General features: G+C 40.7%; 2 protein-coding genes and 1 long non-coding RNA gene across 3 annotated transcripts in view; 1 reads left to right on the top strand and 2 right to left on the bottom strand.

Moving 5' to 3' along the window:
• LOC145454493 (uncharacterized) overlaps window positions 1–27,503 on the top strand; it is a 426,394-nt gene that overhangs the window by 87,934 nt on the left and 310,957 nt on the right. The window lies entirely within an intron of this gene.
• Window positions 1–27,503, bottom strand: part of LOC145454176 (matrilin-1-like) — an 88,960-nt gene that overhangs the window by 15,197 nt on the left and 46,260 nt on the right. The gene's annotated exons all lie outside the window — the stretch shown is intronic.
• Window positions 272–25,812, bottom strand: LOC145454457 (uncharacterized). Its single transcript, XM_080332455.1, has 21 exons — window positions 25,687–25,812; window positions 25,493–25,624; window positions 18,992–19,114; window positions 18,431–18,593; window positions 17,314–17,393; window positions 16,696–16,800; window positions 16,577–16,603; window positions 14,327–14,362; window positions 13,399–13,481; window positions 13,215–13,335; window positions 11,866–12,024; window positions 9,243–9,356; window positions 9,050–9,170; window positions 8,802–8,985; window positions 7,898–8,063; window positions 6,730–6,889; window positions 4,943–5,139; window positions 4,023–4,195; window positions 2,651–2,798; window positions 1,578–1,699; window positions 272–700 (listed from the first exon to the last, which is right to left on the bottom strand). Exons 1-21 carry the CDS (start codon window positions 25,742–25,744, stop codon window positions 509–511), a joined length of 2,664 nt encoding a protein of 887 aa, XP_080188581.1. The 5' UTR covers window positions 25,745–25,812; the 3' UTR covers window positions 272–508.

The raw sequence follows: 27,503 nt of genomic DNA, 5'->3' as shown, positions 1-27,503 counted from the left end.
TTGATTCAGGATAGATCGCGAGTCAAACTGTGTTTAAAATATCTAGCTAAATTTAATGATTTTGAAGCATCTCTCATACTTTGAAACTTCAATTTGACCACGACTTGTGACTTAACTCGTGACTTGACTTGACTCGAGTCACCTTCGAAAATCCATTGACTTGACTTGACTCGAGTCAAAATGTGCAATGACTCGAGATGACTTATGACTCGAAGGTACTGAATTGATCTCAACACTGGCGTCTTCTCGTGACGTCATCTATTCTATGCCTCACAATTGATATCGTTGCGTCATTTTTGAAATAAATACATGTATTGGCGAATATGCATGTCAGAAACATTATTAAACACGGTCAGAGAGTCACGGCGATCAGTATAGGATTTCTGTCGCCTGTCTCTGGACGAACTGTGCATACTGTATATTTTCAGAACAATGATTATATTTTAGGCGTGGTATTCGGAAGCCAGTCCTCCGTTGAATACATGTGGATATACGGATGTTCAAAACATTAGGAGATTCGAGATACGACGATCATCTTCAATCCACGCTTGCAGTTGGTGCGATTTCTATCCACGAGATAATAAATACCGCATGGTAAGGCGCAAGCCCCGCCGTCTCCATTCGCATTCGTACATGCCACAAGTCGTGCTTTACTTCCTAACCTTCCATCGCAACGCAGGTACTGATCATAATTTCTCACCTGTTTCAAGAGACGAAATCTTGTTATTGTGGATTTTGAAAAGTGGAAAATAGTGTGGTATAAGTTGGTATATACCTTTTTACGAGAGAAATCGTCATAACAACCAGACAAAATAGCCTCTATATCGCGGCATATATTTTTGGAATTATGGCACCTAAATTTGTGACGTCGTCGTCAGGACACGACAGTTTGCAAATGTTCATATGTCACCTTACAACCATCCCCCGACAATATTGGGCTTTCACCCTGATTCAATTAGTAACTAGTCGCTGCTAACAACTTTGGATGGGGAGTTGATCCATTTAGGAGCACTGAATCAATCTATCGTTCTGCAGGAGAAAAACATCTCATTGCTCTACGAAACGACCCGTAGGATATCGAATGCTGATGTTACAAGAATGGATGAATTTTGGCAATCTATGCTTCCAAATCCTACTCATGATCAGTACAGCAGTATTCAACATTGCATTGCCATTTGAATCATGGCTTTGTGAACATGGCATTTTCTGTTTTGACCGAGAATAACAGCTAAACGAGAGGGAACGATTGGAATTATTGTCAAAATGCGGGTGTGTTGGTCAACAATGCAAGCTCGATTATATGTTTTTGTAGAAACAAGAACATCCATCGCATTGACACGTGAAAGTGAAGCATCTTTTATATCAACTCTTCATCTCTTGTAAGTGTTCCACGAGCGCTCTATAATTTATCTAATATGCCATAGACTAAAATACAGTACACAGAACACAGCAATATTAGTAACGACAGGCTCAATGTCATTGACTTCCGGAAATACACATTAACCCGATCGACATCATATCGATGAAAGCGAATTTCCTACAGTAGCAGACTATTGCACAAAAATCATAAAATTTACCTGAACTATATCGTTCGCCCTGTTGCCATAGAAATAGAGCCATTGCGATTTCGCGTTAAGATTGACATACCAATTCGGCATTCTTCTCCCAACGCTCCAGTCAAATTTGTATATTTCAACCGCTGCAAGTACAGTATCGATTGTTATCAGCGGTCCAAAGGTACTGTAATGACCTGTGACATAGGCCTTTTAGGGCATGACCTCAAAAATTCGTTGGTCTGTCCCATCCAAAGGTTGATCAATGGAACTTCTGAGAGCTTCGCCCCACAAACCGGCCTTTTACGACGGGCCTTTTCAACACTACTCGCAAGCGCGAGTTTCAATGCTATGACAAAGTCAGTATGTAACGGTTGTCTAGTCGCTCCAAGCGCGAGAATATTTTCAAATTCAGATCAGAATTCTGTCAATATTATTGGTAATTGCAAATATCACTATTTATTTTTGATCCTCTCTTAGCTCAACCGGATTACCTGTAAATCTGGGGGAAATTTAGAACACGTAATCAAATGATGCGTGTTGTAATTTCGTGACCGGCCTTCTGCTACATAGTTAGGGTTGCATTTAAAACAAACGGTGTTTTAAAACACTTTGTTTAAACATGTTTTAAACAGTGTGTTGAACAAAGGCCTTTTAAAAAAAATTGTGTTTTTTTAAAGTTGTATAATTATGCCATAATTGTGTAAATACTTTCCAAAAAACATATTGTATGAGCCTACGGACAATTGCCACCGGATATAGCCGACGTTTATCGATATCGGATGGTTGGAACCCTCAAAATAGTCTGTCCAACAGCAACAGTACAGATATTTCGTCAACGGAGCTACTTACTCAATATCTTCAATTGTCAATATCAATCCATTATGACATGACGATTGAATATTCGTGACGTCATGGCTTATCAAAAATATTAAAAACATGCTTTAAACAAGGGCCTTGTTTTAAACATGTTTGTTTTAAATTAATTTTTGTTTTAAATGCAACCCTATACATAGTCAAAAGATATCGGAATCGCCCGAACGTGCCACACTAAACTAAAATAAAATGGGTAGCCCTACGGGTACTGATAAACTTACGGGCATTTGGCATGTAATAGATTAGCATTGGACTCGGCATAGAGTTGATTTGTTCGCGCCCTCTGATTTCGGAACAGTCCTCTCTGCAATCTAGGTCGGTAGTATAGCAAGCCTTTATAGACATGTCCGTATCCAGGCTTCGGCGTTTCTGCACAAATGGTCGTGAGGATAATGCAGTTTGAAATATAATGGTGGAACTCATTGTGATCAGTACAAAACCAAGGCTGGCGACGGATTATTATTCTACAACAGTGGTTCTCAACCAGGGGTGTGCGAAGCTTTTCACGGTTCCGCTAAATGTCTAAATTGAACCAGGAATGATAACCTAATTTGCGATTTCCTAAGCTCGGGTAAATCGTCACGTCATCAATTTCTACTCAATTACAAGTGATGGAAGTAGTGATTTCTAGGACGCGGCAAAGCTACTTCGACTGGAAGTAGAATACTAAAGTGATTAACAGTTAATCAAATGCGTCTACCTTCGAACTCGTATTATGCATCTTCGGGACATACCCAAATTGACTAATAACAGTAGAAAGAAGTACAATTTTCAAAAATATATGCAGGTACGATGTTAGAGGGGCTATTTCTCCCAGTTTTATCACCATTTCACTCGTGAGAGTGTCGCAAACATAGCCTTACGCTACTTTCTACTTTACAATAGTCAATCAGATTACCGTAGCCACGTTTGCAAAACTTTTTGGATTTAAAGCTGTCAGTAAACATTCACATTCACTTGATAAAAAATCCCTGAAGTTCTTTTTTAATCAAGGAGTTGAAACCTATCCGCGGAGTCCATTTCCTCATGTTATAGATATAACAACTATTCCAGTAGAACTTCAGGATGAGCTTTTGGATAGAAACGGTTGGCTGGACGTCATATGCTCATTGAAAGATCTGTTTGTCAATTTTGGCGGATGCTCCATCTTGCTGCCATACCCAATGGCGTTGTCGCAGCGGTAATATTCCGTTCGCCACGCACACAATTTTGGCTCTGGTTCATATGAAATTGAAGACACCGATTTCCAAAAGACCACCATGTATTTTATCACCCGCTTCTGACTGATTTCGCTTTGAAACTATAGAAGTCGCGTACCTACACCACAGGCTAAATGAGAACTAACACTTGAGGGCGGAAAAGGGGTCCACTGTCCGAGAACCACTGTTCTACAACATGCACTTACAGATAAGCTCTGCACTAACCAGCTGTACACTGTACAGTGCCAAGCATTTGAATCAGACCACATCTTCATAGCGAGATCAGATTGGACATGAATACAAAGAGTGGAAATGGCAACAGCGAGAGCGCTATTCGTTTGTTGACTGAGACCAACGGATCGTCACTGTGCGCAGGTATCGTTGAAAATCTTACCCAATCAGTGATTAAAGTCAGGTGGGGGACACCTATTTGGAATTGATTATCAGTTCCAAGCCGCAATGCTCCCCCAAGTCTTCTGGCGGACGGCATTCTGTTACATGGTGTGGCACCGTCGTCCTCGTAGTAATTAACGTAATAATTTATGCCATCACTCTGGAAGTAATGCCCTGCAGAATACATTAGATAGGATTTAAACGCTGATGAAAACGCCTGCCGTGTAGTATAGAAAAGTACTGTGTTTCCGCAAATTAGCATCGCATTCCATTCCATTATGACGAACGGAAACGATAACTCACTGGCCTTTTTTGACGACTTGGCTGAGAAATTTGCACCAGCAGGTCTCACACCCATAGACTAAAGCGTCCCAGCGGTCTCTAACGACCTCGGGCAATACTACGAATATTCAGTTTTCCAACATTGCGAACACTCTTAGATTCACTTCTGTAAATTATTATCTAAAAAAAAAACTTTGTGAGGGAAAGAATATTCATGACCTATGTTCAAATCATGAAATCTAGTGACAATTAATCGCGTGAAGATTAAAGACAATTTGAATTTGAATAAATCGTTCGCTGATGAGTGAATAAAATCTTGAAGTATAGACTTCATTTAGCAATACTAATAGATGTTTGCTGATGTGATAAGCCCACACTTATCATTAATTTCATAATTTACCGAATAGCTTTAAGGCCCACCGGAGGAAAAATGTGGCCCTTGCTTACATAAGCCTACATAAGAGGCATGTACACTGAATGAAAAGCAATAAAAGATAACATAACAGGACATAAAAAGCGATGCCAATGTTGTGGCCTGTGTCGGTGTAATTGAGGTTTATATCTCAGATCAAGGTTCGGTAATCTCGAGCGTAGTATAAGTATTCAACCATTCATGCTCTGCGTAATCCTAAATGTTACCTATGAATAACCGCTCAGTCTCGCCATATTTGGTGCTCTTTATTGTTGATCGAGAACCTGGATAACCGTCGTTAGACAAGTCGTCATATCTGACACCGGTCAGTTCTCGATAGTAATACGAATCCCTCATTGTGTTGACGGCTTGTACTTTTGGAAACGGGTTGATAGTGTAGTTGCCAAAAGGCATTTGTCGACGTCTGAATGCATTGAGACAGAAATGGAAACATGTGGCAGCTAAGAATCCTATTCCAGCATGCACATGAGCACATTCAGCATAAGATTTGTTCAATCCTTAGCAGTGCTTCCCAAACGTTTTTCACTGATCGCGGTCTTATCGAGCTTGACGTATGGTAATCGACCCCTAGAGGTCATCAGCCACGATGTATTCTATTATTTCACAGTACTGAAGCAGGTTTTCAACTAGTTTCACGTACTCAAATATTCTTGTTTCTATAATACTACTTCTACATCAACAGTTTTGCATTTATAATGTTGGCATGCTATCCTACGTTTTTACGGGCGTGGTATGATATAGACTAGACAAGATGCTGAAAATTAGTTCAATGAGGTTGATGTCACCTTCATAATCTTCCTAATGTGAAACTCCCGTCTTAAAAGCATGTAAAACTAGTGAAAATAAATCGCACGAACCGCGAAGAAAATACTAAGTTGAATAAATATGCTCCAAAATGCTCCACAATGTTAATTTACGAACAATTACAAAACATTTAGCATGCTGGTCCCTTTCGCTGGTCTCGTTACTCCCTCCTATGGCAACCGGTTGTTGTCAGTTCCGGTAGTGGGGTAGTCGCTCGATATCTACATTTTCTTATATATGCAGGGTTGCAATGACGTCCTGATGTACTCCCGTGGCGTGCAAGTGCATTTTAGTTGTAGGCCTACTTGTATATGTATCTCGCATTGTGTCATAAACTTTCTGAAGTTTGTCGGGGTATGTGAGCATCGCGTTTCCCGCTTGTACATTACGTTTGGGATTTATCTTAATTAAATTACACGTATAGATGTTGCTTTTGATAAGTTGAAGTGAGCAAATGTAAAACAGTTCAGTGTGATGATTTCAACATGATTTGAAAGGTATCAAACGAAACAAGGGCAACCTGAAGGGGGATAACAACATCTAGTGCAGGAGTCACAAACCTTTTTTGAAACCAAGAGCTACTTCTTGGGCACTACTGGCTACCAGATAATCCCGTCGTTTATCCGTGCTAAGATGGATTTATTCACTTAGACATTCAGAGCTCTGGTCAGGGTGTCCGGCTGCCCACTCCTTATCAAGAACAGATAAATCTCACTCACCGGGATTCAGACCAGCGTCTCCGGGCTCAGTTGCGTTGCCGCACTGCAAGCCGAAGCGCCAATCTCCGCGTCAAGACTCGGGAATATTAACTAGATTCCCGTTTAAGCCTCCGCGTGGGCGAAGACGAGCAAAGCCCGATCGAAAACTGCGTTCGCATCGCATGTTCGACTGACCCATGTTTAACTGCTGTTCATATTCCCTTCTCCGCTTCGACTATCAAACCTCTAATTTGAATATTTTCTGCTGCTACTGCGGGCGACTCATTTGGATGTCGCGGCGACACCGCGTTGGGGACCCCTGATCTATACTGGTCGGATTCGGCAGACGAAATTTTAGGAGATCAGCGAACTGTTTAGCATTATGCCGGTTACGGTCTATGAATTTTTGTATCAAAAAGACCTGGCCGAAAATGTATGAGGTTTGTGATATAACCTGCTGATATAAAAAAAATGAATAGGTTATTTCATACCCAAAGTTCGAAGCGGGTTCAGTCAACCGGATGGCGGATTGTACCGTCCACGATTCATTTCCTGCGTCCTCCAATTTCTTTTGTGCTATCGCCCACTGGCGGTCAACTTGACTGTGATGAAACATGAACAAAGGATCGAACGCTGCGAAATCCAATTTTCCTGAAATACCGTACGACAATACTGATTAGTAGGGCGGTTTTTTTTTTGACATGTCAAAATTTGTCAAAATTTTGTCAAAATTGTAGCGTTAGGTCAAAATTTGTCCAAATTTTTCAGAAAATTAAAAACATTTTGACGTCTGCGTTTTGTTTGTATCGTTGATTTAGCACTGTCGGTGAACTTATAATTTGATATTTTACCGCTTTTAGCCTATTTTATAGGCCTACCGTTGTAAACGGCTAATCGTCTGCTCATTGTGAATCATAAACGGTAAAAAAAACAAATAATAGGTAGACATGGTGTTATGGTCAACGTACCGCAATATCCTAACTGAAGGAAGACTTCTTGTGCATTGCATCATTCTTATATTAAGAAGCGCATGATGAAAAATTGTGATGTAGACAACATTGTCAGAATGAAGCAACACGGTGTGTCACCAGCACCAGCAGTGTACGCACAACTTGAGTGTTGTCGGCCAACAACTGCTGCTGTTGAACGTCCTTGACAAGCTTCTTAGTGAGGACATGCACTTTCTACCCAAGAATGTAGGAAAGCATCTCTCGTTGTACTACAAAATATTTTAATTATTTCTACCATAATACATATTGTAACCACTGGAATTCTTCATAGGGCCAGATTTCGTTAAAATATTGTTTTTTTTTCATGTAAAACATGCCCGTTTCTAAGCCAAAAACGTTTTTTCAGGCCAAACTACTTCGTTAGGACAGTCAGTTCAAACCAGAAATGAAGATAAGTGGTGCAATTTTAACATTATGTGGGAAAACACCTAATTTGCATACGTTAGGACAAAATTTGGTCAAAATTCAGATTTTTTAGGTCGAAAAAAGTCAAAATTTTGATTTTTTTAGGTCAAAATTTTCATTTTTATAGGTAAAAAAAAAACGCCCTACTGATTAGTATAAGCCATTCCCTTGATCAGGGTTTTGTGCTTTTTTACAGAACAGGCTCCGCCAATGTAATAGGACAGTTATAGGATCAACTTCTCACCCAGAGAAATTCTGCACTTCTGTGTGTTTTTGCCGTTGCCGCAAACTGATATGAGGGGTCCGTTGTGACCGCTTTCGACTGACTCGGCGAATTCGTGCCATAAGTGTGGTTCAATCTTGCGAAGCGCGATACCTTTCCATGAATTCTCAGCATCGGATAATCCCTCCTAGTAAAACACCGTACGAATATTAAAGGTGTTCTTGCTTTTATAGCGTAATACCAAGCCTCATGCAGTTGTTTCTTATTCATGGTGTTTCGACGTGTATCCTATGGTCTTGGTCACATAGCCTATATCTTAATATATTGTTCCGATAAAATATAATGTGCCCTTAATATTTTGTATGAATTGAATATGCAAGTGAACACATCCAGAGGTGATCAGTTATGAAGAACGTCTATTTTTCCGAAGTGATCAATAATTCTCCTCTACTTGCAGTACTTACTAAATCAAATCTAATCTTCCGCGACTTCTAAATCTTTTTCGTCATGTTTCGTAACATACTTGCTTTTCGCTATTTACATTTATACAGTAAAAGTGATTTGTTCTTTCTATTTTTCCGTCAACGCCATGAAATTGTTGATCAAGGATAATCCGAGAATTATCAACGATAAGTTCAAATAACTCCGCTTCTACTAGTTGGAATTGAGTCAAATTTGTTTCGCATCGTTTTTGAAGACAACTCAACAATTTCATGGGGTTGACAGAAAAATTTAAATTTTTTTTTCATTTTGAATTTTTATTAATAAATTAAAAATTTCAATTGGCTCTGCGGCGGCTTATACTCGTTAGAATTGAGCCAAATTTGGTGTGCAGCTTTGTTTAGGGTAACCTGACAATTTAATCAGTGAATGGCTGGAATCCAGGAAAAAGTTATTTTTGAGCAATCCTAATGCATAGTTTTACCCGATATATCGTGGTGTCTCTCTGATTTGTTTTCATCGTCCCGGCTCTATCAATCAGGACAGTCGTATTTGCGAACGGATTTTCCATGGATTTAGCGACATTGTTCCATCCCAAAGCTGGTGGTACTTGTGGAAAAGCGAGCCAGTTCCAATATGGTATACCCAGTTCTTTATCTCTGAGGTATCTATATAATTGAAGGCAGCGTATCAAAGCGCGACAATAAGGTCGCTATCAACACACTATTTTACCTTGACAAGCCTTCTTCAAAATTCAACAGCATAGATCTGTGCCATGCGAGAAATTCCAAATTAGCTCCGCCAGGTAAGCATGATTGACGATTGCATTGTCGGGGCCATCCATGTGCAGATGCTGTAAACGTATAGATGCAATGAATATAATATACGAATATTAGCTTGTTGATCGGATGTAAGGGGCGGTGACCTGCGTTGTGAAAACCGGTAGTAGAATTATCTGCCTTGTATCTCCTCATCGCTTGATTGAAGTCGTTTTGCTCTGTCGCTGTCAAGTTGGTGATGTCCTTCCGCGTCCTCATTGCTGGAATTGTTGTATACATGCATGAAACATTACTTGCAGTCTACTGCTACATTGAAATGTTATTATCGTAACCATCAATTTCTCGCATTCAGCCACAAGACCAGGATTGCTCACTGGTCACATTCTGACAATGCATGAAGCGTGATCCTCTGTCCAAATATCGGTGCTACTGAGATCTACCGATCAATCTCCATTATGGTTAGGGGCTTAGGGCTGATATTTAACCCCCTTTTTATAACGGTAATTTCATCGCTACTCTTTGTGCGTGCATACAATTCACATCAGCTCACAAGCCGTATCCGTAGAAAACCAAGTCCGTTATATGTTAAGGGAATGTGCGCCATAATAGGCACCAAAATCGCGAGTGTTAATGTTAAACAAAATCAGTGTGCGATGTAGGCTTACATTAGGCGTATATATAGTGGTGGTATACTGGTATCTGCATGTATTACTGTTATTTTTATCCTTTCTCATTTGATCCCTGTGTTTTAGATCTTGACACGAATGGACAATCAGCCCCGAATATTACCCACGTTAGGTCATATCATACATGTCCAGTCCTTTGTCAAGTGTCAATGCCTTTGTCAGGATTCAGGGCTCGGAACCGAGACCCCAGTATTCTTGGTCGGTCTGGGTCTTTACTTAGCATGTAGTTGGAGTTAACATTTGTGTATGGTCTTGAGTTTGAAACTTCGTTTTTCTTTTACTGCCGCGAGAACGGTTAGATTTACGTTTTAATGTGAACCGGCTGTTAAGCGTCTATCTGTATTACTTTCAAGTGGTGCTGTGCCCGACCACTAGATAGTATTGTTTAGTAAATTCACTGCTCAAAACACCAGAATTGTCCGAGGTAGCAGACATGCAGCAGGAGGATTATGCACATTGAAGCGCCTAACACAGTGGTGATTCCCATTTTGCTCCGTCCCCCATTTGCGAATTTTGGAACCCAATAAGTGAAAAAGCGAAAAAAAAACATCATTGTGAGGTCTATATAGTAGGGATGGTGTGAACCTCTGAAAGGTTCAGGTTCGTGTGAACGCGAACCTTTTTGAAAGGTTCTGTGTGAACACGAACGTGAACCTCGTGACGTCATATTGCTAATTCCAACCCTATCTTCCAATGAAGTGATAGCCTATATTAATGTACATTGTACACGATACCTAGCGAAGACTCGGTCCACATAATGTCACAATGCTGAAGAACATATTGGCGTTTTAAACGTCGCTAAATGTATCAACCGCAGTTATCGAAGGATATAATAATTGCATAAAATCAAGACATTCCGTCGCTTTGCCAACAATTTCGACGAGAACTTACCAAGGAATATAAGCTTACTCTTTCACGGTCTTAGCCAGACCGGACAGTGTGTTCGGAGTCTTGTTGTTCGTAGTCTGTTCGAAGTATTGCTATATTTATATTGAGCAGAGTGTACAACCGGTCTCTATACTCGCTACCGATACCACAAACAACAACAAGTTATGCAGCAGTAGCAAGCACCTTAATCGCACGGATTTGGTTTAAATGATAGGCTACAGTAAAGATATGAAGTCAAGATTGACTCCGTACGCCCGTTCAATTTTTTACATCAGAAGACGATATCAATGTCATTGATTGGTTGAATAAGCATCATGCGCTGATTACGTATATATCGCTCGTGATGTTGTGTGATTGCGGGTCAAGCTCACAGCAGAGAGTCACTAAATATTCACAAACGAAAAGCTGGGTTTTCCGAGAAAATTTTTGCAACAAAGCAAGTAAAACTGCTAAGGTTGTCGAGGTGCATGCCGCATGCTCGTTTAGGGTTGATTTTTTTATGCTGCCAGCACCATGCATGGAGTGGCCCGCAGTTGAAATGCAACAAATTTTAGTCAAAGATCTTATAATGGAGTGAAAATTGCAATTTACCAAAAGGTTCACAGTGCAGAACCTACCAAGGTTCTGTTGTGAACGCGAACCTCTAAATTTCCGAGGTTCACACACAGAACGCGAACGTGAACCTCACGTTCACACCATCCCTACTATATAGCCGTGAAAAACTTTGGGTTTGGAAATCCACTAGATGGTAGCCTACTCGGTGCCAAAAATGAAAACGGAATTAATATCCCGACTAGCACAAAATTAAATTGAAAAAATAGATCTAAATTCAATTACGCATATGATGTACAATATTGAATCTAACTGTATTCGTCTGTGCTGCCAGCGGTTGGGGACCAGCGGGATTTTTAGGTACCAGTTTTCCGACGCCAAAAAGACACACCAAGGCAGAAAACGTTTTAGACAACACGGATCGCGATTCCATAAAGATCGCCTCCCATAGAACCTCTTGGCCGAAGTTCCCGTCCATATATTGCGCCCAGTGAATAAATGCAAATTGGGAATCGTGGCATTAATATGTTTGCAGTATGCCTATTTCTCATGTGAATAGGCGCATGTAGCGAAATTGGACATGGCCCATGCACAATAATGATATTAAACATGGTTTAAAAAATATACAATGAAATTTACTTACGACAACGTGTTCCAGTATAGCACGACCTCTTTTGAGAACCTGGACCGTTGCACTTTCCAACTCCGGGCAGTCCGTTTTTGCATTTTCTCATCCTAGTTTGTAAACCGCCCCAACAGGTAGCTTTGCATACAGTCCAACAACTCCAAGGTTCCCAAGACGCTGCAATATACATCGACGCTTAATTGCTTGTTCATTAGATGTTGATATGCAAACCGGATTCAATTACCACAGTAGTTTCGGTAATACACATCTGGGATTAGGAAAACTGCTGGGGCAAGTTATACGCACATAGTTAGGCTGAGAGTCAGCCCATTGTGGTGAAAATTGTGACCGACCGGCGACGGGTCTGTTTCGTATCGGGAAATAAAAACTTTCAAAACCAGTTCGGAGATTCACTGCGGATATTGAACTACTATTACAAGTGTTCAAAGGTGGGTTGCGCGACAAAAAATCGGAATACAGATATTAATCTTCCGAAAGCATATTTTAGCATCAGGTAAACCTCTGCACTGCATGGCCGCAGTAATAACACGACCCTCAGTGGTGGCATTGAGAATTGGCCTAATCATGAAATAAAATATTTATCAAAACCTCTCGCAGTTGAATTTTGAGCACTTCGTAACGAGGAACATATATTCTAGTATGCGGTCCAATTGCTGTAATCATATCCACCTCTTGCTCTCAGTGACTGGCCGTCACAAATACTCGTTATTAATACGAGTGGTTAGCATATGGAACTCTCTGCCATGCGACAGTGTCATTGCACCAAGAATCGGTTCTTTCAGACACCAACTGTAACAAGGGTGGCCATTAGTTGCCGAAAAACGGACCATGTCCATCCCGCCAAATCATCTTTTTCGTATTCAACTGTTATGAGTCGCGTATTTCTATGTTTTTCTAGTCAGCTCATAAATGAATAAATATCGAGCTAAAATAGAAACTTGATTGAAAACTGAAAACCTTGGTTTAGATTTTATTTCGTGGTGCTCGACTCCTATGGTAACTTTACACCATTTTGCGTGCTTGATCATGATCAATAACTGACGACTTAAGGCTCGAGTAAATTTTGCTATAGGTAGGCCTATGCCAGATCAAGTGGATTTATGAGGAGTTCAAATAAACCTCGACTTTGGAGCAGGAAATAACGTGGCAGAAGTTCGGGGCCTGCAAATCGCCTTAAGTGAAAGTACTCCCTATTTTTGATCAACGGATACCTAAATTTCGGATTCGCCGTGTCGAGTCTGTGGCGAGAAAAGTTAGGTCATCGTTTAGAAAAATTCCTGGAGCGGATTAGCGCGAACTAGTTTCGGCATCCAGTGACTTATTGATTTCCTTCCAATTAGCATTACCTTCTCCTCCGGCGTAACTTTTCAGGATGCTTTTTTGCGCGCTGGAACTGCCAGTTCCGCACACCCAAGTCACAACGATATCAGGAACAGGGTTGCTGTCTACGCTCAATCGCTGTATGCTCTGAATAGACGAAATACTTTACCGCAAATGAACAGATTTGGTTTTGTCATTGTAAATTCGTACGGTTTCCCCTATCCGGCGTCCTGATGCGCATTTTCTGTAGTCTTTTATCAGTACCGGTCTAACATACGTTCGGAATGCTAATCCTGTAAATACAATTTCAATTTGGTTTTAAAACAGAAATCATATCCGGTCTTAGCTTGTACAAGGGCTCTTAAAAATGACTTTTTTTCTCAAATCGTACTGGCTACTTGATAAAATTGTTAGGTTACCTAATTTAAGCCTACACACAAAATTTGGTTCAATTCCAGCCAGTAACCGCTTTGCTACAGGAGAAGAAAGTTTCTATTTATTATATAAAAATAAATGATGAAAAATTTGAAAATTTTCTGTTCACCCCATGAAAGTATTAGGCTGTCTATAGAAACGATGCTCACCAAATTTGGTTCAATTCCAACCAGTGGAAGCGGAGTTATTGCCGTCGAAAAATTTGGATTTGAATAAAATAGTATTTACGGTGACCGATTCTTTGTTTATTTATTATCGTTGTGCTCACCGTAAATACTATTTTATTCAAATCCAAATTTTTCGATGGCAATAACTCCGCTTCCACTGGTTGGAATTGAACCAAATTTGGTGAGCATCGTTTCTATAGACAGCCTAACACTTTCATGGGGTGAACAGAAAATTTTCAAATTTTTCATCATTTATTTTTATATAATGAATAGAATCTTTCTTCTCCTGTAGCAAAGCGGTTACTGGCTGGAATTGAACCAAATTTTGTGTGTAGGCTTAAATTAGGTAACCTAACAATTTTATCAAGTAGCCAGTACGATTTGAGAAAAAAAGTCATTTTTGAAGAGCCCTACTGTACATCCGCCAGAAATAGATTAGTGCGGTGCCTAATACGAGTTCAATGACAGGTTGAATTGTGTATGAACTCAATAATAAGTTCCGTATTATACTATACTATATATCTATACTGATTTACCTGCGCTGATCAGCGAGCCGAGGTTTGAGGGGTTGCCTGAAAAGAAGTCGGGTCAAATTTGACATCTTTTAAATAAGATCGAATATTGTGATGTAGTTGTTGATAATTAAACAAAAATATTTGGCGTTTATCGCCTACGGGCCTTTTGCATCACGGTCAATGGAATTAAAATTGTATACGAAGGAATGAGGTCGTGTATGAAATAACGATGAAATATCAGAATAGAGAAGAAAGACTCATAAATGGCCATAAATGGCGGTTACGCGATAACACAAATTCAACGAGAATCGAGTTATACGAGAATCAATGAGCAAATCGGATATACAAAAAATCACTTCTAATTGAGCACATTTATCAACGAGATATCTATGATGAAAATAATAGCAATAAAAATAAAAAGGAGAGACTACCATTCCAAATTTAAAAAAATAAGTATTTTATCGGCAGTGACCAGATTGCAGCTTGTGATGTAATGAGGACTCTACGAGATCGATATAAATACTCGAACCCACCGATATATAGTCATGTACTAACAAGTCGTCTATAACCTTTAAATTTATATACGCGTAGTCAGGATGAAATATTGGGAGAGGCGGAATTTTAGTGACGTGGCGTCATGAATATCCATTGTGTCCACTGACGTCGCAATGTCAAGGAGGAAGATACATAGGTGGCATGAGCGCCTTTCGACCCTTGGTTACGCCCCGATTAAAATTTATAATTATAAAACAATATATATTTCATGACTGTTCCATACAGTGCGGACTTGATAGAATGGTAGAGACGGCTTTGCGTAGCAGCCATACTCTAAATACTTTCCACATGACAGTTACAGTATAGGCTAGTGATGCCTAGTGTTGTGTCTGTCCTGTATCCGTCCAAGGAATGTAGCAACACTAAATCTAGGGAATAAAGTTGACTTAACCTTCGCAGAAATACTATAATTCATGTCAGTGATTCTTAACCTTTTTGGGCTGGTGGCATAGTGATTTTAAGAAATCTCGGCGGTTTATCAGAAAAGTGTCTACGCTTTTAAAAAAAATCCCTTTCAATATACTTGGCACCTTAGGTTCATGTGACAATTTTGCATAACAGAATATGGCAATCTGGTACATTCATCATCACATCAAGGGATGCCCATATTTCGATGACTGTCGCAAGATATTAGGCGTGCTGTCTAGCCTTCTTTTCTAATGTGCCACCACTTCCGAAAAATCTCCTTTCTTCACTGCAATGTTCATCACCGCTTGACTTCCTTTCTTTCAAAATAAACTTCTCCATTTTAATATTTTCAAAAGTAAACTATTGTAACTAAAGCGTCCGTCATATAGATTACTGAAAAAAATTCGTCGTTTTCCTCGGGCCAGAATCTCTCTCTCTCTCTCTCTCTCTCTCTCTCTCCTACGTGATTACAACTAGCAGGGCGTATTCAAACGAATGTGAATGGGTTCACTTTGATTTAGTAACGATTTACGACGTCACAGAAACTTCGGGCTGCGCTTAGGCTTTCATATGATTTGTTTGACAATAAACTCTTCACAGTTCCGCATTGTCGATGTAATTGACCATCGCATCGAAGAGATCAGGTGCGATCGCCACTAACGAATGCAGAGACGGCATATGCATAAATGCCAAAGGCATTTTCACGCAGATCGTGTAGCACGCGTGAGGATAGCCAGACCTCGAGAGTTCAATTCTCAAATTCGTCGCCGGTAACATGACGCTGAGCTACATGCCTATATTTTAACGGCAGTGCCGTCACCCTACAACCTAACAATCAATTGAGTCTTCAAAGCATGCGATATGTCGGGTACAGCGAATTGACGGGGGATATTGATTGCATGCATGGCAGCAATTTTGATTTGTCAAATGTACAAACTTCACATCGAGTCCGATATAGATGATTGATCGTTTGCTATAGACTAGAATTATTTTTCGTATAATTTCAAAGTTTCGTAGAAATCTTTCGCGGCACCCCAGACAGTGCATTCATTACATTATTCTTATATAGGTGTGCCGGGAGTGTTTTATTATTTTTATAGTTTACCACAAGCTGAAAAGGTTTGGCAATCACTCCTCTGTCGACTTGGTATCAGTGAAGAGTGGAAATTAGTGTTAATAAGAGAAGCACATTTCTCGAAGATTGAGAGTTCAATAACGGCCGCCAGATATAGGGATTAACCTTGGTATACGATGTATTTTGAAAATGTGCAGGCCTATATTTGTAGGCTATACCAAAAATCTACTCACATTGAGCTGGAACACTTTCGCCTGGTCCTGCAAAAATAATTCCAAACGTCATAGTCCTACCCATATAGCCTATATATATATTAGAGCCGACGGAGTATGCTACTATGATTTTCACTTACCATAGCATTTCGTACCGCATGGACCAAGTGTGTAGCCTGCATTGCATTGGCAGTAGTAGCTGCCTTCAGTATTTACACATTCAATGTTTTCGCCGGTACAAGGATCTACAAAGGCAAGTATAGGCTGTTTTAGAGAAGGTGTTTTTTCGTCAAATAATTTACGTACAGCCTTCTATACTCATTCACAACAGAAGGCGCAGGCACAAGCCTATTCCATTCTAATCTTCTATGTCGCCGTCAGCATATGGCTAGATCATACATATAAAAAATCAGAAGTGTCCAGTAGTTCTAGGTTTTCGAAGCACCAAAGTTGATTTTGCCTATTTACTCAAGTGGTTATTTGTACACTAATTCCCGTCAAGTTTTTTAGGCTAAACTAATTACTCATATACTTTGTATTTTGTGAAGCAGAACATATAGTCTAGGGAAATGCTCGCATCAATTTTATGAGCGGAATTGTCATGACAACGGGGTGAAAAATCCGCCGTATCATTGTACATGAGTATATGAATAAACATCGAGCTAAAATAGAAACTTGATTGAAAATTGAATGGATGGACGGTTGGATGGCAGGATGGACGAACGGACGGGGGGACGGACTCTGGCGATCACACTTACTGCCCAGGCATTCATCTTTGTCTTCACAGTAACCGCAAATGTTGAAAACGAATCCTTCTTCGCAAGAACAAGTCAATGTGCTGCAAAATCAAGATTCAGTCACGACTAGGGCTGAGCACCATGATTCTAGTACTCGAATCTGAATCGAGTAGTAAAAGACGATCTTTTCGAGTACTGGATTTACACGCTTCTCGCCACTGAGAGTTAATTTATCAACGAGAATTATAGTTTTGATACTATTTTCCAGTGTAAAAGGCTTATATCCATGATAGACCGCATTGAAGCATATGAAACATAGTGCAAAACTACCAACGTTACGTGAAATTCCACATTTCCGAGGTCATATTCATCCCATAACCTTGTCACGAAATGCAATGAAATCGGTATGGTCGAAAATATACCAAAGCGTCTTTAATGTGATGGATAACATGCATTACATTCTTTGTTGTGGCATGAAAGGTATAAATTTGACCTTTGACATATTACATTCTGTTATGACGTCATAATGAGTGATACTCGAATACTCGACTCGAAGCATAATACGTGATTCAGAATCGAATCACTCAGGTACTCGATTTTGCCCGGCGCGAGTTGACGACAAAGACGACTTGACACATAAATCACAAGTTGTACATTATTGCGTCACAGATATTTTTTTTTCAATCTTCGTTGTTCAATCACTCCAATAATGCTCTGACAATTAACTTTTCCATTGGTTTTCAACATTTTTGAGAAGCATCCTCACTTTTATTTTTGCGAAAATTTCACCCATACCGACTAGCCAAAATTATTACACAAAATCAAAATGAAGACAGTTAACACTTTATTAGGCGACAGGTTTATCGATGACTCGGTTTCTGCTGAGTATACCAGTTAGGCACAGATTTTAGCTTCAAAGCTCCCCGCATTAGGCCAGCAATTGTCTATCACGAAGAAAACTCTCTTTCCTCCTATCGACATCAACTGAACTATTCGAACTTGGAATGGAGAAATGACAGACAATTCACTGGAATCACAGATTCTACCAAATTACCATATATTGTGTCTTGTTGCTGGTATCATGGAGAGTAAGCTATCCATCGATACGAAAATAAAATCCTAACTAACGAAGACTTACTCAGTGTTTACAGGCTTCCTGGCAAACTTCCAGAGTCTGTAACTTGTTTTGTAGTTCGCTGAATTAGTAGTATCGAAATCTACTCGGCGTGGGAAAACTCCTTTCCTAACAGGCTCGCATTTCGACGGAATGGTACACATATCAGTGATTTGAGTGGCATTCACTGAAAGTATATAATAAGAAGTTGAAAATTTAGGATCATATGTATCAAACTACGGACGTGTGTTTTGTGTTAGCATCGACGATTAGAGTTATAATCTGTAACAGTTATATTCTATTGATCATAGTATCAATGTAAAATAAACTTCAATCAAAAGGTTGTCTGGAAGTTACGGCCTAAATTTGCTAATAGCTATATCATAAAATAATAGCAAGACTGAAACCAGAGTTGGCGGATAGATCAGTCCACTAGCACACAGCTGTTGAGGAGCACTGCAGTAGAGGATCACCGACAATTTTGTATCACTAATCGAAGCAATGCCATTAGGAAGCCCGTAATTTAGTTAGTCATGCGGGTAAATTGAATGGACATCAAGCAGGAAAGCATATTTTCATACTTACAGCATCGGGTGCGCGTGTAGTCGAGCACGTAACCGCATCTGCATTCGCACATAAAGCTCCCCACCGTGTTCCGGCAAATGGCGTTTGGACCGCAGGGGTTATTTACCTGGCACTCGTTGACATCTGCAACATAAGATATGCTAGCTGAGAGAGAGATGAACTTTTGTGAAACGACCTATGGCGTTTTAAATTACAATGGTGTTAGCAGGGTTGTAACCAAGTCACAAGGTTCCGAGTCACAAGTTAATCTCACTTTCATAGTTTGACTCGATTCATGTCGAGTCATTTTCAATTCACCACCGAGTCAAGTCCGAGTCCAAGTCACTGAGTACTGATTAGACTGTCGAGTTCGAGTCATCGTGTTTTAACTCTCGAGTCCGAGTCCAAGTCATTGTGTTGACTGTTCAGTTCAGAGTTAATATCTTGTTAAACCCACTTTTCACAATTCTGCTCGGTGATATCGAATGCTTCCCGTTCATAGGTTAATATACTCATTTTCCTCACTTTTAACAGTTTCTGGTAGCGTTTTGAAGTACCAGTACTGATTGACGAAATAATATTAGTGTGATAACTTTACTATTCTTCGAAATTACAATAAAATGCCTGTCTTGGTAGACCCAGTCTCGAGTCATATGACTTCGTCCGAGTCATGCACAATGACTCTAGTACAGGGCTAGCCAACCCGTGGCCCGCGGGCCACATATGGCCCGCGAGAAGGTTTTGAGTGGCCCGCCAGGTAATTTCCGAAATTTCTAATATCATCAAAAATGGATTGCACAGATTGTGAACTTGCAAGGCCAACCAAAAATTTGATTAGTCTGGCCGTAACACTTGAGATGTGATGACTAAAATATTAGTTCCGACGCATTGACTGATCCATCAGCCATTCACATATTGGTACACTACAATAAAGCAGGATAATTTGCGATAGATTTATCAAAGGTAAAAATTTTCTACAAGCTTGGCACAACATGTTGTCACTCGATTTCTTGTTTTTAATATCGTTGCCCTTTTGTGAAAATGGAAGAACACCTAATGTATCAGATTGAGTCTAACTATATTCGCGATTACGAGACAAAGTGTCGTTCAACATATGCGACATTGCGTTTGCGCTCGCAGTAAGACCGTCGACTATGAAAACTATAGGCACGAAATGATTGACGCATGTTGGTCGCATCTTTCGATATCGATATGTCCATGCGCCGAATAGCCCAATCCTCGCAAACTTAGCCCAGTGATATACAACAGGCCCACAACATAGTCAAGTGACAATATTATTGACCTATGAACTTCAAAAAAAAAAATCGCGCATCGCGCAGCTAGTGGCACGCGCAAAAATTCGCCAATCAAATGTGGCCCGTTGGCTGAAAAGGTTGGCCAGCCCTGCTCTAGTACAAGTCGAGCCAGTCCACAAATTGACTCGAGTCGAGTCAATTTCTATTTTGAATAAAATGACTCGAGTCAAGTCAATTCACCGAAAATTCGCGACTCGAGTCATTACAACCCTGGGTGTTAGGTAGGGTTACCATACGTCCTCTTTTTTAAAATTTTTGAAAGTTTCCTCGGAGGACTCCCAAATGTCCTCTTTTTTGAGATTTCATCCTCTTTTTTGAGAATTTTGTTTAAATACAGGGTGAAATCCGAGTGATATACAGTAAATTAGCACTAAAGTAACGCCTCGGCGGCTATTTCGGGAGCCAACTGATAATGTGAAAGAAAAACTGTATTTTTGAGCCGGAAATGACCTTTATCACCATTTTTTCAGAATTCTCCTCCGGTGTTGCAAGTCTGAAAATTTTGAAAAAGTGTCTTCTTTACAGATTTACAAAATATGGTAACCCTAGTGTTAGTTCCATAGTCGTAATAGTTACCACTTTAAAGTATGTCACTTGCGCATAACGCGTTCAACCAATCATATAAAACTGGGGTTTAGATATATAAATGAGATAGGGATATGTGATCCAGTTAATATGGATTCCCATTATCATCGGAAAACTTTCGTATGGACCTGTAACGTGAGGTGAGCTTCGTGACTGGTGAGGCACATTAGGGTTACATTCGTGATTGGGGGTGCAGATTCTCTTAGAACAAAATTCGCAAATATATAAAACCTAAAAGATTAGCTTATTAAGTTGGCGACCTGTTTTTTATCACATTAGCAATCTTCTCACGCAGGCTATCTAGGCTCATCCTCGCCATCTGATCCGCGTAAGAAGTGTCCTGCAAAAGCCTAAAAGTGGGCCGGGCTGCAAAGATCACATTGACAACAAGCCACGTGAGATCTCGTGTCGCATTAACACTGAGAGTTACTCTACAGCAGGGGTGTCAAACATACGGCCCGCGGGCCGCATCCGGCCCGCCAGAAGATGTCATCCGTTCCGCAAAGCAATTCTGAGTAGACTGAGAAATTCCTATATTATCCAGCACATTTTTACCAAATGATGAAATTTTTTGCAGGAAATATTTTCATTACATATTCCCTCAAGGCAGCGAATGCCGAGCATGTTCATTGTTCATAGGCCACATTATAACCACCGACTATGCCGCTATGCTTTCACTCTCTCCAATTCGAGAAGTCAAAAAGTTGAAACTGAGTTAGAGTTTTATGGAAAAATACACCAAAAAGTAGATATTCACAGAAGTGAAGACGCCAATGCGGCACCGTTATGTGCTATTTACATGGAACATGTTTTGGTTACACAAATATATAATTCAAATATCCATGGTCGCACTGCTGTGTCACTTCCCATCCTATATAGGACTTGGGCAGTGAAACCTGACTTGCGATTTAATTAAACTGCGGTTACAGTTAAATATCTTGTATTCCTCACCGCAGACACGCGGGGCTAACGGCAGATTACGACAAAGGGAGCATAGAAGGGAGCATAGAAATATGCCAACTTATATCGTTTTAGCGCCACTATTTTATCGGCTCTTAACTGTATTCAACCGGACAATAATCGTTGTTCGCGAATGGAGGTGTTGCGGCTTGCTGGAATAGAACCCCTATGATCCGTAAATGTTTTACAATTAAGGATTCAAGTGAAAAGCAAGGACACAAGGTAACATTTGGAAATCAGTTGAATGATCCGGCCCGCGGGCGATCTGAAGGCTGGAATCCGGCCGCGACGCAATTTGAGTTTGACACCCCTGCTCTACAGGCTCCAGAAAAACCAACGCGGGTTGGATACGAAGAAAAGACGCCCACTTGAAAAACAAATGCAAATTCTGCCAACATGCAGAAGATACTCTGCGCCATACCTTCGCAGAATGTGCAACTTACAAAAAACTGTTCTCTCTTGTAATACAGGATCTCGAGAACGACCTGCAAACGACTATCGACGCTACACCCGACGAGATAATGCGCAACGTATACGACGGACCGCAAGCTCCGACCATAATAAAAGCCTTTATGAACGTGAAAACCCTTGTGTGGGAATAGAAAAATGCACTCGACATCCAAAATGAATACGCCCAAAATATTGACCAACGCATCAACGATATAAGAAGTAAAATATACAGAAAAATTTAAGCGAGCCCACTGAACGCACCGATAAAACGAGATAAACCGTATCGTATTTATCGACCCACAAAACCCAAATAATCCACCCACAACCTATCCCAACCACTCTAACCTCCCATCCAATCCCACTCTACCCCACCCCCTAGACCCGTCCCCAACCCATCTAACCCACCCCTACCTCCCCAACCCCACCACCACTCCGCACCGAATACCCAACACCCAACCCAATCCACAAACGCAAACGAGCGCCACATACCGGCGGATCCTACTACGACCACGACTACAATTTGACATCGACTCCAGCGACTACAAATCCAAATTCGGCGACGGCTGAGACGAGATGACCCGATGAAGAGGGAAAGATTTTCTATATGAAATTATTGATATTTTATGTACATGCTTGAATAAAAACCACTCAAACGGCTGCAGGTTGGCAGATATGGAATCATTATGTGGGACATGGGTCACCATTAGGGATGGTGTGAACGTGAGGTTCACGTTCGCGTTCTGTGTGTGAACCTCGGAAATTTAGAGGTTCGCGTTCACAACAGAACCTTGGTAGGTTCTGCACTGTGAACCTTTTGGTAAATTGCAATTTTCACTCCATTATAAGATCTCTGACTAAAATTTGTTGCATTTCAACTGCGGGCCACTCCATGCATGGTGCTGGCAGCATAAAAAAATCAACCCTAAACGAGCATGCGGCATGCACCTCGACAACCTTAGCAGTTTTACTTGCTTTGTTGCAAAAATTTTCTCGGAAAACCCAGCTTTTCGTTTGTGAATATTTAGTGACTCTCTGCTGTGAGCTTGACTCGCAATCACACAACATCACGAGCGATATATACGTAATCAGCGCATGATGCTTATTCAACCAATCAATGACATTGATATCGTCTTCTGATGTAAAAAATTGAACGGGCGTACGGAGTCAATCTTGACTTCATATCTTTACTGTAGCCTATCATTTAAACCAAATCCGTGCGATTAAGGTGCTTGCTACTGCTGCATAACTTGTTGTTGTTTGTGGTATCGGTAGCGAGTATAGAGACCGGTTGTACACTCTGCTCAATATAAATATAGCAATACTTCGAACAGACTACGAACAACAAGACTCCGAACACACTGTCCGGTTTGGCTAAGACCGTGAAAGAGTAAGCTTATATTCCTTGGTAAGTTCTCGTCGAAATTGTTGGCAAAGCGACGGAATGTCTTGATTTTATGCAATTATTATATCCTTCGATAACTGCGGTTGATACATTTAGCGACGTTTAAAACGCCAATATGTTCTTCAGCATTGTGACATTATGTGGACCGAGTCTTCGCTAGGTATCGTGTACAATGTACATTAATATAGGCTATCACTTCATTGGAAGATAGGGTTGGAATTAGCAATATGACGTCACGAGGTTCACGTTCGTGTTCACACAGAACCTTTCAAAAAGGTTCGCGTTCACACGAACCTGAACCTTTCAGAGGTTCACACCATCCCTAGACTCACCAACCTTCTTGAAATCAAGAGCTACTTCTTTGGTACTGATTGATGCGAAGGGCTACCAGTTACTCCCATCGTTTATCGGTGATCAGTTGGATTTATTCACTTAGACCAGCGGTTCCCAACCTTTTTTGACTCATTGCCCCTAATCAGTCTCAACTCAAATCCCCTCCCCCCCCCATCCATAATTACGGAACATTTCGCGTGATATGCAGAATAAGCCGTCTTCACGTGCATTTTTGTCCGTGTTAATTAAATATATCTCACTAGACGTTATAGCATTTTAGCCTCCTATCGCCCCCTATAGTCGCCCCGTTTGGTATTTTCGCCGCATTCTTTCTCAAAATCGTCCACGTTGGGAAACCCTGTCTTAGACAGAGCACTGGTCAAGGTTTTTGCCCGTTACCAAGAACAGATAACTTTCACTCGCCGGCGCGCACCAGCGTCTCCAGGCTCAGTTGCGTTGCCGCACTGAGGTCCTTATGCCGATGCTGATGCATCGGTGGAAAGTGGCCATCAGTCAATGATCGATAGTGCGCTCCTTGCTGATTTCGTTGATATTCGGCGTTCCAGGTCGCTCTACAGTACTTTGGCTTTCACTTCAGTATGGTTAATTTCCTCTGGAAATGTCTGAGGATGGGAATTTTCGCTCTCGGTCATGGCAGCTTGACAAGCCAATTTGTCGGCCAGCTCGTTACCGCCTATATCAGCTTCTCCCGGAACCCGGGCCAGGACAACGATGGCGCCTTTCCTAATCTCATGATTCAGCGAGCGGCTATACATTCAAATATAACATTTTACGTTTGCTGTGACTGCAAGTTGGCCATAGCGGATAGTACGCTCAGGCTGTCTGAGAGAATCACCTATATATATTTGATGGTTTGAACCATTCTGGCAGATCCGTTTTAGAGCGTGGAGAATGACTTGTGCTTCTATGGAAAAGATTGACTTTATGGGGTCAAACAAGGTTGAGAAAAGTTTATCATCAGCGACGGGCTACTAAACGCATAACCAGCTCCTTCTGTTGATTTAGACCCGTCAGTGTATATACTCAATGGCATCGTTATAGCGTTCGAATATGAAATCCGGGACAATGGGTTTATGTGACAAGGGTTTCTTACAAAAAGCCTAGAAGTTGGCCGTGCCATAAGTCGGCAGTTGCGGAAAAAAAATGAAGAATATCAGCCTAGTGTAAATGACCATAGTAGTCGACAAACACCATGAATGCCACAAAACAACAACAACAATACCTTTTTTTAATGATTTTGGCCAGGTCTAAATCAACATTTGGTGATTGCATCAACCATTTCGGGAGATCTGGGAGCGTTTTTCTTTCTGGACCAGGTTACTTGGAGGTCATGTTGAAGGTGAATATAACAAACAAACATAATGAAAAGTAGGATATCAAATATTCGTTGTTGTGTTATGATGCCGTTAGTCTATATCTGGGCTGCAAGAAGTTTCAAATGAGGCTGAACTGTACCTTCGCATGTGTGCCGGGAACCTGACATCTCTTGAAACCCTGCTTTGCATGTACAATAATGAGTGTCTTGTCCAGTTCCCCAGCACAGGCCGTTTGTCTGGTCGCATCCACCAAAATTCACATTGCACGGATCTATCAAGAACAATGTATGCGAAAATCCAAAACCATGAGCAAAAACTCGCGAATACACCAACCTGCTGCCACGTAGTGCGTTGACGCAATTGCAAGAATCACGACAAGTAACTCGTTCATTGCGGATGACGAGTACACTATATTCCTATAAAAATATCGATATGAAATATGATCATGGTGCTTGATACTATAGATCGGAATATCTATTTCCCGAGGCTAATTATCACATCATTAGATAGGATACAGTCCGCTGGAACGAACTTTCCTATATCACTGATATTGAGCTGAGATTTTCGGCATCTTGTGCCGGTTTCGGGCATGTCCGCTTGAATGTGACCGGTGACCACTGACTTGCAGTGTTGAGATGACTTGAGTCAGACACGAATCAACTTTTTCGTATGACTTGACTTGACTTCAGTCACATTGCAAAGATGACATGACTTGACCTGACTCGGCGTTTCATATGGATTGACTCGTGACTCGGAACAAAATTTACGAGTCAACTTAAAATCATTAAGTATAATCCAGAGGTCTTAAACTCAAAAGTGGTCGCGGGCCAATTTTCTACTTTTCGATGGCGCCACAGGCCGCAACACCAATAATAGTGTAATTCAATGGATTTCCAAGTATACCTTATTTGACAGGGCCTTGCAGACTTATATATCACATGCATCGTGAAAATGTGATTTACTAATGTTAATTGACGAATTCAGGCCTGTCACGAAAAAAATCACATTTTAAAATATTTGGATGAAATTATATTTCCGTTTACGCACTATATGGCTCATGTGAGAAAATCGACAAATTGATCGTATGTCAGTAATTAGCACAGCGACGCGGGTATGTCAGTGTTGGGATCAAGTCCCTACCTTCGATTCACGAGTTATTTCGAGTCATTGCACATTTTGACTCGAGTCAAGTCAAGTCAATCGATTTTCGAAGGTGACTCGAGTCAAGTCAAGTCACTCGATTTTTGGAGGTGACTCGAGTCAAGTCGAGTCAAGTCAAGTCAAGTCACGAGTCAAGTCACAATTCACGTCAAGTTGCCTTTTCGAAGTATGAGGCATGCTTACGTCATTGCATTTTGCTAGCTGACTGAAATACAGATTGACTGGTCATTGATTTTGAACCGATGAACGAATATAGAGATAAATGTACACGTAAGAAGGCGCTGTATCGCTCACATATACGTAGAAATGCTATATTACGTAATTGCATAGCCTCAGTTTATAGTTACCAGCCTCAATAGAGAATAGGGAAATGAATTGATAAGACACAATACATTACCCATTTACAAATTGATATAATACAATTCGAATATGCGCCAATGGTTGAGTGAGGACTATATCAACTATATTCGAATTCAATTTCAATAAAACAAGAGGTTTGGTTAAGGTAAAAACAGAGAACAAAAATATACGTTTTGCTATTATATTACTTTACTATACTAGTTTACAACAGCGTAAGCTGTAAGCTTCGATCACTTCGTTTGCGGTCAATTTGTTTGTGAGTGAGCAATGGATGCTCAGTAAAACGCACGATCATTGAATGATTGGTCGCTCTCGCGTGAGTAGCGTCTACACCAGTGTTTCGCGAGCAATCCGACTGTATACAAGAGTGGTCGGGAGCCTATGGCTCGCGAGCCATATATGACTCTTTTTGGTGTTAGATATGGCTATTTGGCATATTTTTTATTTTGTACTTAATTTTACCGATATTGCAGCAACTTGTTGCTAAATTTTCATAACGGCCAGAATAATTATTCTCGTGGCAGCATAAACATGTACCGTATTTGAGAGGTCAAGACATTGACGTATCCAGGGTTAAGGGCGCGGACCCCTTTACAAAATCCTCAAATTTAAGTTGCTGTAGCGTCAGC

Source organism: Botryllus schlosseri, chromosome 13 (assembly GCF_051294905.1).
Source record: "Botryllus schlosseri isolate E-star chromosome 13, Bs_hap1, whole genome shotgun sequence".
In the NCBI taxonomy this organism is placed as follows: Eukaryota; Metazoa; Chordata; class Ascidiacea; order Stolidobranchia; family Styelidae; genus Botryllus; species Botryllus schlosseri.
This window is presented reverse-complemented; position numbering and strand designations above follow the sequence as displayed.

Coding starts and splice junctions, on each gene's coding strand:
- LOC145454457 (XM_080332455.1), bottom strand. CDS start 25,744: ATGAACGAGTTACTTGTCGTGATTCTTGCAATTGCGTCAACGCACTAC. Junction 8,064..8,801: donor GAGACACCACGATATATCGG/GTAAAACTATGC, acceptor GTGTTTTACTAG/GAGGGATTATCCGATGCTGA. Junction 701..1,577: donor GGGCGAACGATATAGTTCAG/GTAAATTTTATG, acceptor CTCTTGAAACAG/GTGAGAAATTATGATCAGTA.